Raw genomic sequence first — 17,526 nt, 5'->3', positions numbered from 1 at the left:
AAGCGATGCCGTTAGCGAGCACATTTTAAGGCCGGCACGCCACTTGAGGGGAAAATGGTTCGGCAAGTGCCACGCCAGGCCGCATGTGTTACCCGTGCTTACGAAAAAAAAATAAACAAAATTACAATTACACATTCTGCTTCTCACTCATCGAGGGTCAGTGACTCGGTGCCCGGGTGACCGCTCAAGTCGTTGGCAAGCGAATCGATTACTCTACGAACCAATCTTCACAATAAACGCGCTGCCAGGGGCCCCAATTCACTACGTCTGGTGTGTGTGTGTTTTGTGTGGGCCACCCCATCCTCCCAATTACCCCAGATCCTGACCCAGCGGCGGAAATTCCACCGCAACTTTAAGGGGCGGGAAGCTTAGCGCCCCATTTAGTCAACAGCTGGCTGACGATGACGATGACGTCACCGAGCACTCAGCCCATCCAGCGGCACCAAAGTGAACAGAGGTTTGTTTTGATTTAAAGCTTTCGTGACTGCAGGGATTCATATTCTTGGTTCTTTCAGTAAAGTCACGTAGAAGGGAAATATTAAAATAATGCAAATATAAAAAATAAAATTTCTCACGACGTTTCGACTGCAACACAAGCAATCGTCATCAGGTGTGAAATCCACACCTACGTGACTTTACCGAAAGAACCAAGAATATAGACGTTTGTTTGTTTCCAACTTTGCTTTCGTTTCGTCTGATCGGTTGAGTGACCGAATCGATAATTATCGGTAATCAATTACTGCAGTGGTCGTCCAATGGATGGACAGACTTGCGCCATAGGAACGTGGAGTACCCACGAACCACCTGAATCGGGGTGCTGTAAAGCAGGAGACGAGCACGGACTCAAGTGTTCGTTTGAGCGGGAAATCGATTCTAAAACCATTGCTAAAACCGCGGGAGAGCCTGGCCCGGGTGACTCGCAATCTGGCTGTGATTGGAGGAGCTTGGCACCAGCTTGGGAGCGAGGGAACCGCCACCAACGGGTCTCATCTCCCGAGTCTGTGGGATGCGTCCGCAGTGCGTACGTGAGACGGTAACCGACTCCGAACTTGGTTTTGAGGAAGAGCGAGGAGCCCGCGCACTTGAGACGCCCTTGAGACAGAACGGCTTTCCAGTCTGCGGCGCGACACGGAACACGCGGAGGGGCGAGGGGGGCGCACACGCATGGAGAGCGTGCGCACACGCACAAGCACGGATGGACGCACACGAAGCTGCTTATAGACTTTTAAAATAAAAAAAAGGAAACAAAAGTCGAAATGGGGAACGTCTCAGATTATTTTAAAGTGTTATCGGCGCTTTTACGATGAATTTCACTTTTACAGAGCCCGACTTGGCAGCAAGCCCGGCCACCAGCATTGCGAACACGCACAAAGACCCACCGTAAAGCTTTAGCAGACTGTAGGAGCACGTGCTGTTAGCGAGTAACACCTAAGAAGGCCGGCACGGCACAAGAACCATCACTACTATACCCCCCCCGCCCTGGCCGCCTTTGTCTCCCCAGTGGCGATGTTTACACTATCGCACCAGGTACATATTTGAAGCCGAGTCAACCAACGGCAGGCCAAGGACCGGTTAAGATTTTTGCCATCAATGTTGGTCGCGTGCCGGAATTGAATTTGCGTCGCTGAGTTCGTAGCGCCGAGCGCTCCAACCCCTGTGCCACCAAAGACAAAGATCCCCCGTGTAGCCTAAACAGACCGTTGGGGCAAGCGCTTTTCGCAGGTGGCACGTATAAAGGCTGGAACAGTACACGAGGGGGTGGATGGCCAGCACCATGCCCGACCGCCTGTCTCCCCAATGGCGTTGTGCGCTAACCGCTACACTACTGCTCCGCCACCGCACATACACAAACACACAGTCTCATGCACGCACACACACGCGCGCACGCACCGGCGAGCGCGTCGGCCTCTTCCATGGAGTGCGTGCTGAGCAGCGTGACGCACTCTCGCTTCCCTCCCAGCAGCAGACTCCACACGCGGCGACGCGACACGGGGTCCATGCCGGACGTCGGCTCGTCCAGGATCAACAACTGAAGCATGAGAGCAAGCACAGGTGAACGCGCTCGCACAGGTGAATACGTACGCAACAGGTCAACGCGCACGCAAAGATGAACACGCACGCGGCGGGTGCACACGTACACACGCACATGACCACAGCAGTTCGCTATTCGTCACTAAGTGACGGTGATGTCACCATCGCGCTTGAGGCCCAATAAGTGTTGAATGCTCGCTGGCAGGTCACGGGCCAGACCCAGGTGTTGACTAAGATGACCTGTGCTCCCCGCTGTGCCAACATGCTGTATATTAGCCGTCAGATGCTCCGCTCGTTGTTGTGAGCGTCGCTCCTCCGTCCCCTGCTGCTGATTGGGCGACTGCCTCAAACTGCCCGGTAGCGTCCTTCACGAGCCTCCAAAGATCCTCCCGTAAGCGCACAGAGCGCACGGGAACACGCAGAGCACGCGGGGACACGCATGATGTGTGGGACACAGATGACGCGTGGGTCACGCACCCTGGGGTTGCCCAGCAGGGCGGCCGCCAGGGAGAGCTTCCTCTTTTGGCCCCCGCTCAGATCCTGCACCTGTTTGTCAGCCGCTTTCTCCAGGCCGGTGGACGAGAGAACGCGAGACACCTGCGTGGGGCCAAGACAACCAAATAAAACACACGCATGCACAATTAGACACACACGCATGCACAATTAGACACACACGCATGCACAATTAGACACACACGCATGCACATTTAGACACACACGCATGCACAATTAGACACACACGCATGCACAATTAGACACACGCGCATGCACAATTAGACACACGCGCATGCACAATTAGACACACACGCATGCACAATTAGACACACACGCATGCACATTTAGACACACACGCATGCACAATTAGACACACACGCATGCACAATTAGACACACGCGCATGCACAATTAGACACACACGCATGCACAATTAGACACACGCGCACGCACAATTAGACTTTTACAGACTATTGGGGCAAGTGCTGTTTAGCGAACACCTATTAAAGCCAGCATGGAGCAAGAGGGAGCGGCGAGGCTAGCACCTGGCCCAGAGCCACCTTTGTCTCCCCAATGCAGATGTGTACACATCGCGTCAGGTACTTGCTTTAAGGGAGGGAGTCGGCCTAGGGGTGGCCCAGGACCGGTTCACACATCACTTGACACAGATATTTGTCGTGGTCGGGAATCGAACTCCGGTCGCTGTGTTTGTTGTGGAATGTGCTACCCACTGTGCCAGCATTCCTCCCACTACCACATCGACTCACGCAGAGTGATGGAGAGGAGAGATGATGTCATGATGATAGTGCTGGTCATTACAATAGTGATGGAAATCATAATGAGGATGGCAGTGGTGGTGATGATGATGATTGGTAGAAAGGATAGTAAGATAACGATAATGATGATACAAATTGTAACGGGTAGGTGAGTGGGTGGGTTGGTGAGCGAGCGAGCGATTGGCTGGGTAGCTGAGTATGAGATTCGGTGAGAAAGTGAGCTGAGTGGGTGGGCGGATGAGTGGGTGGGTGTGTGGCTGAGTGAGCGAATCAGTCAGTGACTAGGTGAATGGGTGTGCAAGCGGGTGTAGGTATGTATGTTGAACCTCTTTTACACCATACTTAGCCAACCGTGCTAATCGGAGGGGCGGGGTGAATGAGCGCGAGTGAGCGAGGGATCGGCTGGGTGGCTGAGTACGTGAGTCAGTGAGCGAGTGAGCCGAGTGTGTGGGTGGATGAGTGGGTGGGTGATGTGGCCGAGTGGGCAAATGAGTCGGTGACTAGGTGGACGTGTGAATGAGCGCGAGCGAGCGAACGCGAGCGGTCATCACGAGCCTCCGCCTCTGTCTCCGCGGCCGCCACGGACGGCTTGAGGAGCGCGAACACGCGCAGCTGCTCCCGCGCCGTCAGCCCCGAGAAGAGGATGTCGCTCTGCGGGCAGAACCCGCAGCTGGTGCGCAACGCGGACAGCTCGTCCCGATCGTCCACCCGCAGCCCGAAGATGGTCACTGAGCCTGCGGGAGGGTGGGGGGGGGTAGGGGGGGGTAGACGACGACACCATCGCCGTCACAACGTCCCGGTCACCGTCACCGCCGTGGCAGCCCGAGTCCCCGTCTGCGAGATGCGGTGGTTGTCGTTTATAGCTCGGAAAGCGCTTCCGAGACAACCCCGCCCCCCCTGTCCACCCCGCTCCCGGCCCGGCATAAAGAAATCTCCGTCAAAAGACAAATATTTGATTTATTATGATAACGGGGGAGCATGATAGTGCTCGTAAAGATTATACAGTCATGGCGTGCGACGCCACCGCTTCGGCCGGTGAGGTCAATGCATTTAGCATTGTTTTTTTTTATAGTATATGTTGTTTGTTTCTTAATTATTATTCTTAAATATGTTGATTTTAATGAAAGGTGAGTAAGTCTGTGCTCTCCATTTGCCTGGATGTAAAGTTGGCTGGTTTTTTCCAATCCTGACTAGCCGGCTCAGAAAAGTAATAAATGAATGATTGATCAATGCTGGCGGTGAAGGCAAGTCTCGAAGATCAACCAAACCTTTTAATGCACTACCATTTGGTTTCTACTAGAAAACCTTTACAAGCTACAGATGGACAGATGAATCGACAGAGCTAATGCATCAACACTTTCAACTTTGGTTGCCAAGTGTAAAAAAAAAAACTGTTGTGCTACTGAACACAGTGTGCCCGTGTGTGCACGTGCGTGCGTCTGTGTGTAAGTGGAGAATGGTCGTGTAGTGGTTCGCACACTGCGCTACGAACCCGGTGACCCGAGTTCAATTCCCTCTCCCGGCCAAAATCTATTATGTTTATCTTAAAATTTCCCCTTAAACGAGTACCCTGTGCGGTGTGTAACCATCTGCATTCAGGAGACAAAGGCGGCCGGGCATGGTTCTGGCCACCCACCCCTTCGTATGCCGTGTCGGCCTTCATAGGTGTATGTATGTTGAACTTATTTGCACCGTACGTAGCCAACCGTGCTCATCAGAGGTGCTGGTTTGCCAACAGTCTGTTAAGGGCTATTCGGGGGCTCTCCGTATCTGGTGTTGTGTGTGTGCGTGCGTGTGCGTGGCACCGGCGGAGGGGGTGATGAGCCCGGTGAGGATGTTGATGAGCGTTGTTTTGCCGGCTCCATTGTGTCCCAGCAGGGCCGTGATCTGGCCCTCGTAAATGTTCAGGGAGAGGCCTGCGGGAGGAACCGACGTCCCAACACCAACGTTACCCCTCCGGGTCTCTCGGTCAACCCACGCTGCTGCGGCAGACCCGTTATCACACTGCACTGGCAATCCACCGGCAATCCATTCTTGAAAAAATCACTGAGGATGTGTCTTCGCGCAGCCATTCTTAGAACACACGCGCCGGTGCCGCTCTGCGAAATTTCGGAATGGATTCATCGTCAAATCTCCTTCTTCTATCGTATGGCCGATGTAGATGCAAATCCACAACTACAATTAAAAATGTAGATGGTCAAGCATCAAGAGCAGCGGAGTTTATCGCCGTAATGTCTCCTTCGTGTTTGTGGATTGGGCATTGCGTCGTTATACGTTGTACGGCATGTCCTGGATGATCACAGTCGCACACTACTGGGTGAGTTATATATTTTCCATTTGTGCATCAGGTATCAGCATCTATCATGGTTTGTACGGATCCGATTTAAGAATTATAAATTGTGTTCTTGGTTCTTTCGGTAAAGTCACGTAGAAGGAAAATAATAAAATAATAAAAATAAAACATAATAAAATAATTTTCACGACGTTTCGGCCACAACGCAAGCAGCCGTCCTCAGGTGAAGACCAGGTCTGTCGGGCATTTCAGACGCTGTCTCCCCGACAGACCTGGTTTTCACCTGAAGACGGCTGCTTGCGTTGTGGCCGAAACGTCATGAGAATTATTTTATTATGTTTTATTTTTATTATTTTATTACTTCCGGTTCTACGTGACTTTACCGAAAGAACCAAGAAGATGAATCCCTGCAGTCACGAAAGCTTTACATCGAAATCGCCCACAGTGATTGTGCGCCCGCGAACTATCCAACAGCGCAGCGGTCGCTCAGCGCAAACCGTTGAGGTGGGAAAAACGCACCTCTCAAGGCCATGACGTCAGTTCCTTTCAGCCGGTACGTCTTGCTGACATTACGAATCCTAAAAATGGCACAGAAAAAGGCAACCTTTATTCAAGTGCACCGAAACGTACATTTATTTTGAGGAAATTCTATGAAAAATTTATTTTAATATTCAACTGAAAAGTAAAAAAATTGGGCCTGGACAAAAAAATTACATTTTGGACAATCCGAAAAAACATGTCACAGGAAACGATGTCACCTTTTGTGAAGTCACATTCGCAATCCCCGCCCCCCCCCCCCAAAAAAATGGCGTCACACACTTGACATTAACATGAAGTTCGAAGTTACCATGGGAGTCCAGTTTACAATTGGAGTCCAGTTTACCATGGGAGTCCAGTTCATATTGTTCATGAACCAAATGAGACATGGATAAGTCTCATTTGCCCGAGTGCCTTTAGTCATCGCAATGAGAAAAGTCCTTGCTGAACGCGTGGCGGCGTTCACACAATAACGCATTTTCGCTGTAAACGCGGTTCCTCCATTTGGGAACACTGTTCGCACAATGCAGAACACGCACCGTTACGACGTGGATCGCGCGCCGTTATCACGCGGGATGCGCTCGTTACAATGTGGTTTCCGAGTGGCCAATTCCGATCTACTTTCTTGAGCTGCGCAAATGAGTGGTGCGATATATACTCTTAGGTTTTTTCGGTAAAGTCACGTAGGTAAAAATAATAATAATAAAATAATAAATAACCAAATTAAATCACGAAGTTTCAGAGGCAACACAAGTCTCCGTCTTCAGGTGGGACCGTCACAGCCAAATTTACTGTATCACGTGAAGAGAAATTCAAGAGACAAGATTTCTCTCTCACTTGATACAGTAAATTTGGCTATGACGGTCCCACCTGAAGACGGAGACTTGTGTTGCCTCCGAAACGTCGTGATTGAATTTAGTTATTTATTATTATTATTTTTACCTACGTGACTTTACCGAAAAAACCTAAGAGTATGAATCCTTGCAGTCACGAAAGCTTCAAATCTAGAATTGGTGCGATATAGTTCGTGTAATGCTACAATCGCCTCAGTTATCTGTCCCATCATCTCACTGCATGTGCGGAGTACATCGTATCCCGTTCAACTCTATCGTTACATTATTTACGGCGAAACCGCCTCCGCTCGGCGTGCTTTCCGCTGGACGCGGAACTTTTCAGGAACGCATCGGCTCGTGCGTTCAACGAGGAGGGACCTCCTGTACACCTGTTAAGAATCACTGCACGTCAGTGATCGGAAAAATCCAAAGGAAGATGTGAAATTGTCTTTTTAAAAACCTGCGTGCCCCCACTGCGCCGTGGCACCCCCCCCACCCCGTGGTCACCTAATGGCTTCGCTCCCCAGCATCTCGCTGGGCACCGCCTCGCAGATCCCGTCTCCCTCGCGGCCTTCACCGCCGCCGTGCCCCGGGCCCCCCAACGCCACGTCGTCCAAAACGTCCAGAGGCGGGTGCCCCCCCCCGCCGTTTGCCGCGCTACGACGCCAGCGCGGCAGCCGGAAGAAGGACGGGCGGCACGATGCGGGTGCCTCTGTTGGGCGGGGGTGAGGGGTGATGAGAGATTCTGATTCAACATACATACATCAGGAAGACTTCTTCACAATTCTGGCAAATCGCCTGATGAAGCGAAACGTCGTATTGAAAAATTGTAAATGCTGTGGGTTGACTCTCCAACAAACTTGTGTGCTGAAGTAGTGACTAATGGGCACGGTTTGTGTCGGGTGGTGGCAGGTTTAACGACGCATTTATATTTACGCGAATCGCCCAACTTTATCATGGAGATTCTGATGGCTGAGATGGGGATTGGTTTATTACGTGGCATGTTGACGGAAGAGTTTACCAGCTCATCAGTAATCTGATTGATATTCATATTTATAGTCCATATATATTTGTCACATTGTAACTTTTTATACCGATACAGATTATAGATTCACTGCTGCTGTAGATTCCACAAATTGACACCAGTGTAGACTCACTCTGGTGAAGATTCCACGCATTCTGCACACAACTGCAGCGACGTAAAAAAATAAAAACAATTCCTGAATAAAATCATGACCTCCCCCCCCCCAATTGTGACGATCCAAGTAATCGCATAAGAACACGAATCGCCCGACTCGTAACCCCAAGGTCACGAGTTCAAATCCCCGTGTAGGGTCTCAACGGGCCCCTACCGGCCTCGCTCACCTGGCGGCTCATCAGTCATCTGATTGATATTCATATTTATAGTCCATATATATTTGTCACATTGTAACTTTTTATACCGATACAGATTATAGATTCACTGCTGCTGTAGATTCCACAAATTGACACCAGTGTAGACTCACTCTGGTGAAGATTCCACGCATTCTGCACACAACTGCAGCGACGTAAAAAAATAAAAACAATTCCTGAATAAAATCATGACCTCCCCCCCCCCCCCCCCCCCCCAATTGTGACGATCCAAGTAATCGCATAAGAACACGAATCGCCCGACTCGTAACCCCAAGGTCACGAGTTCAAATCCCCGTGCAGGGTCTCAACGGGCCCCTACCGGCCTCGCTCACCTGGCAGCAGGCGATGCAACGCGGCGGCGAGGCCTACGTAGATGGCGATGTCGAGCAGCAGCATCGTGAGGGGTACGGCGAGTGGGTTGGGGCCCTCCAGCAGGTTGGAGAAGTGGGCGCCACTCCCTCCGGCCTCTAGCGCCACCACCTGGTGACAGGAAGCCGTTGGATCAAACCGCCTGACGTTTTCAGTTCAACCGAATCGTAATAATAATCCGTGCTAAGTTCGGCAAATAATGATCGGTGTGAAGCCGAGTTTGTTTAGTGTTAAAGCTACAAATTGTCAGTCATAAAACTAAGAGTGGCACTCTCATATGCAGAGCGTGGGTAGGAAATCGTTGCCCCCCACTGTGTGGACCGGCAGTCACTTGACAGGATTTCAGTGGTAGCTCTGCGGTATCCGCTTCTGCGGGCCGTTCTCTAACATGAAGGGTCGCACTGCACTGGGAGAAATCCGAGTGCATCTTGAGACAACGTGGGAAAATGTTACGGAAGTAAAAATATTAATGGTAACTAGCTCTGCGTCCAACTGTATAACTGTTGCTCTGTGCCGTGTAATGCTGTGCCGTTTGCCCTAAGTACGGTGTAATTGCACATTTTTGAAAGTGAGTTTGGTTAAATGAAAAAAATATATATTTAGATTTCAAGGCCCATTGAGCTATACAGCTCTTTTTCAGAAGCGACCTGGCCACAAATGATCGCTCAACGAAGTGGCTTATCGTGTGGAAATGTACAGCAGCAGCCAAATACTCTAAACGCATGTGTCTAAATGTGGAGGGAAAAACCAGAGGACCAGGAGAAAAATCAACGTGACCACGGGGAGAGAGAAACAGACACGCAAACTCCAAATATACAACAGGCGTCAGGATCAAACCCACGACCTCCTGTATACCAGGCAAGGTAGTTAACATCTTGCCACCGTGGCCCCCTTATTAGCAACGCCCCCGATACTTGCCCCCACATGACCCCGCGACCCCCGGACCTGTGCAACGGCGAGGGCAAAGGCCGCGGGAGAGAAGAGGCTGAGGAGCCAGTGCAGCACGGCGTTCGAGTTCCACAGCAGCAGGACGGGAATGTTTAGCAGGCAGAAGATCAGCGCAAGCAGAGAGCCCACGGAGCTCGCCGTCTTGGCCTTGCGGAAGAACGCCATGAGCACCAGCGCCATCGCCACCTGCACAGCAGCAACGACATCAACAACAACAACAACAAGGCACGCGACACAGGACATGAACGACGGCTACGATGGCGATGACAAAAATGATGACAAGAATGACAATAACAATCACTGCAACAATTACAACATTGACAATAATAATCACTACAACAACAATGACAACCACAACAACAGGGACCCAATGTTGAGGGCTGCAGAGAATATTAAAATGTTAACCTCCAGAGAACTATAACCCCATTGTTTTCCTAAACCTGTAGTTATGTCGTGAGTTGGTCCTAACCATAACCCCGTTGTGATCCAGGGGGAGAGGTGGTGGGGATATTGTTCTAGGGGGTAGTCATATCGCTATAACAATGTTTGTACCCGGGGGTTCAACTGACACGCAGTATTCTGACCCCATGATCAGAATTCTACGAGGGGGGGGGGGCGGTTGGGGTGGTCAAAGCGCGACACCACGCTGGGACTCACCAGCGAGAGGCCGTAGAGCAGGAACAGGAGGAACATGAGGATCGTGTTGCTCGTGTCGAAGATGTGCGTGACGCGCGTCACCACGGCGAGCACCAGCGACACGAGGCAAATCATGGCGCCGTACACCAACGCCCACGACAGCCTGCGCCGACAAGAAGGGGCGGCTCGGCAAGATCCCAAACACGAGATTTGTTCAACACGCATGCATCAGTAACGCCGTGGAATTAAAAGGAAATATATATAAAGTCATGTTTTGGCCAATGGCCCTTCATCATGCACGTCAGTGAGCACGTAATTTAATGTGCTATGAAAAAGGGCCATCCAAAAGTCACCTATTGTAATTCAGTCCCTAAAATCTGATGGGGCAAGTGCTGTTAGTGAGAACGTATTAAGGCCAGAATGCTTCACATAATAGGCGGTGTGGCCAGCACCAATTCTGGATGCTTTTGTCACCCCAGTGCCGATAGCCACATAAAGCACTGGGTACTTAGTTATTGATGAGTCAACCGAGGGAGGCCCAGGACCAGTTCAGATAATTTCCACTGATGTTAACGAGGAATTGAACTCAGGCGGCCGGGTTCATGGCATAATGTACTAACCACTAGGCCACTACTCCCCATAGCATATACTTTACATTAACAATAACATGTACACACGCCGACAAAATAATAGATAACAGGCTGTTGGCGCAAATGCTATTCGCGAGCACCGATGAATGCTGGCACAGCACACGAGGGGTGGGTGGCCAGCACCACGCCCAGCCACCTTTGTCTCCCCAGTGGCGGTGTTTATACATCGCACCAGGTACTCATTTGAGACCGAGTCGACCTACAAGAGGCCCAAGACCGATTCAGATAATCGTCACTGGTGTGGTCCATGAGCAGGAATCGAAATTGGGATGCCGGGTTTGTAGCGCAGTGCGCTACCCCACTACACTACCGCTCCCTACATACATTACGCACACATGCTTACACACAAAGACAGCGACCTCTCGTATAACCTATACAGGATGTTAGCGAGCACCTATTTAGGCCGGCACACACATACATGCACATATATGTAACCACACAACGTTCCGAACTCAATTGCCGGCGTCTCCGGTTACCCCGCTCCTCCACTCGTCAATAGCGATCGGTGCATGTGAGCTGGCAGGTGCTGCCACTGACAGAGTGATCGCATCTCTACTGGACATTCTCCGGCTTTGTTCATCATTCGTCAATTTACTTATTTATAATGAGGCCTCTGACCGCCGCTCAAATGTCAGCAGGGACTTGCGGCCAATTCTCGATTGCCTGTGGTAACAGGGGCGACCCTGATAGAACGAAACACACAATTATAACACATATGTGAAGGTGCAGCCCTGAAATTGACTGGCTCACACCACTGCTAACAGAAGGGCCTGTGATGCAGCTCTAGAGAGCCAATTAATCGGGGGTGATTGGTCTACTCTTCCACGCTGGCCAGAAGTCTAGGAAGACATGCCAGTGCCCACACATTATCCTACCAGCCAGCAATTTTTTTTTTATACAGTAAATTTAACACGTAGGCTTTGCGCGACCAATATCATCCATAACACGTTTGTTGGATTAGATCAGGTATATATATATAAATGTGTCGTTAAACCCGCCACCAACCTACACAGCTAATTAGTAAGGTTTTTCACATAAACAGAACATGCCAAATCGTTACTAGTACGGCACTACTGGCCAAGACTAAATAGAGAATCTATCTAAATTGAGAATCTATTGAAATTGAGAGAAAATACAAATAATTTTAACTGTTCGGATAGCTACAGACTTAGTGCTGCTGGAAGCAAATAATAAAATAATACAGTGTTTAAATGCATGCCTATACAGGTCACCATACTTCAATGGAGATTACCTGTGAACAGACAATAACAGGTACTGATATTTTAGTGCACACAATCGACAGGAGGCACAAGAATAATGGGCGTACATAATGTACATGCATAATGTGCCTTCATTACCATATAATTAACCCAACCAGCAATTTATACCAATTGTCCTTTATATGCAAGGCCGTAGCCATGGAGTCAACATTGGGGGGGGGGGGAATCTTCCAGGGGGGTCTGAATTTGCTTTACGAGGACATTTTCAGGAATGCAACTCCTGCGTTAAAAGCCGGCGCTCGCTGCGCAGTACAATGAATAACAACGCACGCGCGGTGGGCGTACCGCGGTGGGCATACCAGAGCGGGTTTACCAACGCACACACGGCGGACATACCAGAGCGCCGGCGTGCGGAGGCCCATGGTGCGCATGAGGTCACGGGAGCCCTGCTCCTTCTCCAGCACCAGGTTGAGCAGCAGGAAGGAGAGGAAGGGGGCGAAGGCGCCGGCCAGGTAGATGGAGGCCAGCAACTGTGGCCAGGTGCGCACGACCGTGTGACGGCTGCGGCCCATGCGTTGCACCATGGCGCTGGTCAGGGCGTGAGCGGAGACGTTTGTTTGCAACTACACGAGCGGGGAGAGGGAACACGGTAAACGGACAATTAAACTAAACCATTTTTTTTTATTTTACCAGGTAAGGCCCATTGAGCTGCACAGCTCTATTTCAGAAGAGACCTGGCAACAAATGATAACTCAAATAAGTGGCTTATCGTGTGGAAATTTATAGTAGCTGCAAAATACTCTTGAGTTTAAATGTGGAGGGAGAAACCGGAGGACCTCAGAGAAAAACCCACGCGCATGGGGAGAACATGAAAACTCCAAATATACAACAGGCATTAAGGTCGGGATCAAACCCATGACCTCCTGTATACTAGGCGAGGTAGTTAACATCAAATTATTTACTTGTACGGCCCCTCCGTGAAGCTCGTTCCGGTCAGGTGGCTCAGCGGTAGAGAGAGCTGCCCGAAACTAAAAGGTTGCGAGAGTTCAAATCTTGATTGAGCGTTGACTCAACCCATCATCCCTCCAGGGTTGATAAAAAAAATACCACTTTGTAGGGAAGCGAACAGTGGTTATCATGTGGATAGACTCGCAACCCCCCTCCACCCCTCCGTTCACAAAAGATATCTGAAAGTCTTATTCGGCCCGCATTAAGGAAAGGGGTTCTCACATCTAACTTGCCTTGTGATGCATCCATTTTGAGCGCAGGAATCGCTTCAGAATCGCTGAATCAATTAACTGCTACATATGGACTCAAGACAGCAAATACATGATCCAGATAGGATTCATAACGCTGGTTATATTTTGTGGAACAGTGGGAGGCTGGGGCGGGTGATGGGGGCTCACCTGTATGAGCGCAGAGTCGATGGCCAACTGCAGCGACACGAAACCAGACTCCAGGTAGTCGTTTACGGGACATCTGGTCGAGTGCACCTCGTCCATGGACCGGCAGTGCACTACCGAAAACCACCACAGTGACCACAATGAACCACGACTCCGATTGGCACGGTTGGCTACGTACGGTGAAAAAGAAGTTCAACATACAGACAATTACAAATCACACACGAATCACTGCCGCCAAATGACGGCAACCACAAATCGCATGAATAGTAACCGCAAAGCCACGTGAGTCACTACCAACATCTGCAGCTGCCACGGGAACAAATCACATCAATCACAACTACAGATCTCCTTACTCCACCCTCCAGACCCCCCGTTCTATCAGCACAATAATTGGAGGTGGATTAAGGGCTACCATCAAGACCATTAGCTCATTACGCAGGATGTCACGCGCCGAGCAAAAACAAGAAAAACCATGCACATGCAGGAATTCTGCCGTCGTGCCAGGTACTCAAGAAGCAGCACGTTCGTATGTATGTATGTTGAACTTCTTTCGTACCGTACGTAGCCAACCGTGCTAATCGGAGGTACGGGGGAAGGGCAACAAACTAAACACAAAAAGCTATTTTAAAGAAATTCGTTTTCAATCCAAAATTAGTTTTCAATCTAGGGCACGGGTGAGACCACGTGGGTCGCATAGCGGCTCTGCCAGGGGAGGGCATTCCACGGCAGCCAGGACCGTGATGGCGAGGCAGAGATCGCAATCGGGTACCCGATACCCGTACCCTACCCGATACCCGGCTACCCGTACCCGGCCGGGTACTGGTACGGGTACCCGTTTGCGACCCTGGTGCGGCCGGGTACGGGTAGGCCGTGAGTCACTGGTGAGTAACCGTTTGTCACTCATTTCCCAACGTCTTGTCTCTTCTCACAATTCAAGTTCCTAGAATCAACCCACCCGCGCCTGCAACGTGGCTTCATCCCAGAGGTCGCAATCGGGTACCCGATACCCGTACCCTACCCGATACCCGGCTACCCGTACCCAGCCGGGTACGGGTAAGGAATCAAAACCCGTTTGCGACCTCTGTGGCGAGGGCAGGACCCTTTAGCGCTGGTTTGTGACTCCAAGTTTCGTGGCACCTTTTCGATCAACACAACCTTTTACACTCGTACACTCAAGTCTCGTTTCCGAGATATTGTTGCGTCGCGCGAGGCTCACTCTCCATCTGGTCGAACGCCACGTCGGTGCTCGGCACGGTGTTGTACGGGAAGAGCAGGCGGTACTCCATGCTGCCGTTGAACACCACGCCGCACGAGTGTAAGGTGGCGACATCTTCCCTCAATGTGCTCTCGGTGGGGAACTCTTGCACCGGCTTGGCTTCAGGGATTGGGAAGAAATCACGCGCAGAATGGATTATGCAAACACCCCTCCGACATGAGTTTATCTCCAGAAGAGTTATTGTTGTTGCTGTTGTTGTTGGAACAAATGCATGCTAGGCGCTGCGACAAACGGTTCAGAAACGTCAACGTTAACACGGATGTGGAATCGGCAGCTCAGAGTTTGCGCATCAAGAAGCGCGGAGAGGTGTGCGCTCGAATTGCATTGGCTCACAGAAAGAGATGCGCAGGGATGAGAGAAAAAGCTCGGCTAGCCGGTGTTAATAGCCTGGGGGGGGGGGTCCCTGGCACGCGGTAATTTGGAGAACACGCCGTACCGAGCTGAGCGGCCACCAGGTACATGACCCGGCGCGCGTGGTCCGAGTCCGCCACGTATCCGACGTCGTGGTCGAACTCGAGGGGCAAGGGAACGGCGGGTGGCGGGGGCGACTCGGAGAGCTCCACATGCCTGTTCATCTCGCTGATGAGCACGAGCAGCAGCACGAAGCAGAGGGGGATCAGCAGCTCCTGCACCGCCGACTCAAACACACACGCGGGAGACGTCGGGTTATGGCGCGGGGCTTTTCCCGAAAAGTGGAATGAGGGTATTTGTTAGTACTGGACGAATCCGATGAGCTATGAAGCTCTTTTACGCAGATGTCCAGTAGGGGCGGGGAATAACGTTACAGCACAAGGTATACAAATCACCCAAACACATACAAATAAAACTAAACCATCGCCACCCTACCACCAGGCAAAGCCCACTGAGGTATTAACTCATTTGTCTGAAGCGACCTGGCCACATCGTGGCTCTCAATCTTTTGAACAAATGAACAGCACGGTTAATGTGTTTCTTCTTCCTCTGTTCAGTACGAAGAATGTTTTGACAAACATGACGCCGATATACAGCGGGGGTCAGGGTCGGGATCAAACCCGACGACCTCCTCCTGTATACCTGGCGAGGTAGTCAACATCTCGGGCACCGTGGCGCCTAACAACTATGGGGTGGTGTGGTGTTTGCACCACAAGCTTTGATGACGGTCGTTCATGAGGTGTTTGTTAATATATATTTAAAACAAAAACTCAATCGCCTAGGAGTAGGGCTTTAGCCTTTAAACTGGTACAAAACTGACACCTTTATACAAGGCATCATGTTTGCAATAACCACAACACAAGTAGTCAAAATGCAAACAAAAATAAACAACTCTGATAATGATAATACTATGCACTGTCCTTGAAGTTGATTGGTCCACACCCGAGACAGCTTTCCTTAGAGCCTAGTCTCCATTGGTGTTGGACCAGATGACACCAAAAGGCGTACAACTCAAAAGGCGTACAACTTATCAGAGTTGTTTCTTTTTGTTTGCATTTTGACTGCTTGTGTTGTGGTTATTGCAAACATGATGCCTTGTATATAGGTGTCAGTTTTTGTACCAGTTTAAAGGGTAAAAACCTACTACTATATTTTGCCACTGCTAAAGAAGGCCTGCGTGTAAATACTCAATCGCCTGTGAACACATCTGCGCTCAGATAGTACAGCGCCTCGACAGATGGTGTGTGACAGGCTGCGGCCGGGCAGCAGAGGACTTAGTGCAAGCAACATCCATCGTACAACTCACAGTAACTCTTCTATCCTAGAACAACAACGTCCATGCCTGCCCCCCCCTCCTCCTACTACCGCCGCGGTGAAGTATGGTCACGACAAACCACCCACGAGGCCACATCATCATCAGGGGGAGGGTGACAGGCAAAACTAACGCCGTACATTCGTATCGTTTGTCTATTTACGTCCAAATAGCGCTGTCGCTTTCTCGATTCGCGTCGAAATGCGAGCGGGGCACCACCGCGCACTGTACGCGGATGTCCGTCGCGATAACGAAGAGAGAGAGAGGCGATGGGGCCATGCTCGGACTCGCCTGCAGGGTCTGCTGTTTGTTGCGCACTTTGATGAGGCCGTTCCTAGTAGACGAGGGCCTTCGTCTGGCCCCAAATGCCCACGGCAGGTCGCGCTTCGGGTCCCATGGCCTCCTCCTCTCTTCCTCGTTCGTTCGTTCGACCGCCACCGCCGCCGCGGCCGCCGCCTTCCCGCCAAACCCTCCCCTCAACACGCGCGCGCGTCTCTCAACAACAACAACAACAAAGTAAAAAAAAATCGTCGGAAACACAAACGGATGCAATTTCTGAGGGGAAATGAAACTAAATAATGTCAATGACCGCCTCGTCTGCCTCTTTCGTGACGCGAAAAAGTGGACCGATTTGTCGAGTCTGTGAGGAGAACTCAAACGCAGCATTCACTTCGGAGTTAAAGCCGGCACACTTAATGGTTGTGTCGGCCGTACCACCACGAGTTACGCACTGAGACGACCACAACTATTATGAGAAATTCATGAGGTAACAAACCCCAGGGTGGGAACAGTGCTAAGTGATGGGGGTGAGGGGGGTTTATGCGTGAGAGGCAAGGAAGAAGTCTGGTATTGTACTGCCCCCAAGTGGTATATAGGCGCTTAGTGTGCATTGTACTGGGAGGAATCACCCTGGTTACACCAGCCCACAGGGGATTATTGTGTCCG

At 50.8% G+C, this 17,526-nt stretch overlaps 1 protein-coding gene across 1 annotated transcript in view; it reads right to left on the bottom strand.

Moving 5' to 3' along the window:
• Nucleotides 1-17,526, bottom strand: part of LOC133346090 (cholesterol transporter ABCA5-like) — a 51,365-nt gene extending 33,839 nt beyond the window's left edge. The window contains 16 exon segments of the mRNA XM_061557455.1: nt 1,026-1,116; nt 1,891-2,029; nt 2,509-2,628; nt 3,857-4,035; nt 5,107-5,217; nt 6,114-6,172; nt 7,472-7,676; nt 8,689-8,836; nt 9,671-9,859; nt 10,331-10,472; nt 12,576-12,802; nt 13,586-13,695; nt 14,799-14,957; nt 15,295-15,484; nt 16,873-16,917; nt 16,919-17,526. Of these exon segments, the coding sequence (XP_061413439.1) occupies nt 1,026-1,116; nt 1,891-2,029; nt 2,509-2,628; nt 3,857-4,035; nt 5,107-5,217; nt 6,114-6,172; nt 7,472-7,676; nt 8,689-8,836; nt 9,671-9,859; nt 10,331-10,472; nt 12,576-12,802; nt 13,586-13,695; nt 14,799-14,957; nt 15,295-15,484; nt 16,873-16,917; nt 16,919-16,978 (2,174 nt within the window). The 5' untranslated portion in view covers nt 16,979-17,526.

The sequence above is a fragment of the Lethenteron reissneri genome, chromosome 3 (assembly GCF_015708825.2).
Source record: "Lethenteron reissneri isolate LAM-NWPU_2019-01 chromosome 3, ASM1570882v1, whole genome shotgun sequence".
NCBI lineage: Eukaryota > Metazoa > Chordata > Hyperoartia > Petromyzontiformes > Petromyzontidae > Lethenteron > Lethenteron reissneri.
Note: the sequence above shows the minus strand (reverse complement) of the source record. Positions and strands in the feature narration are given on the sequence as shown.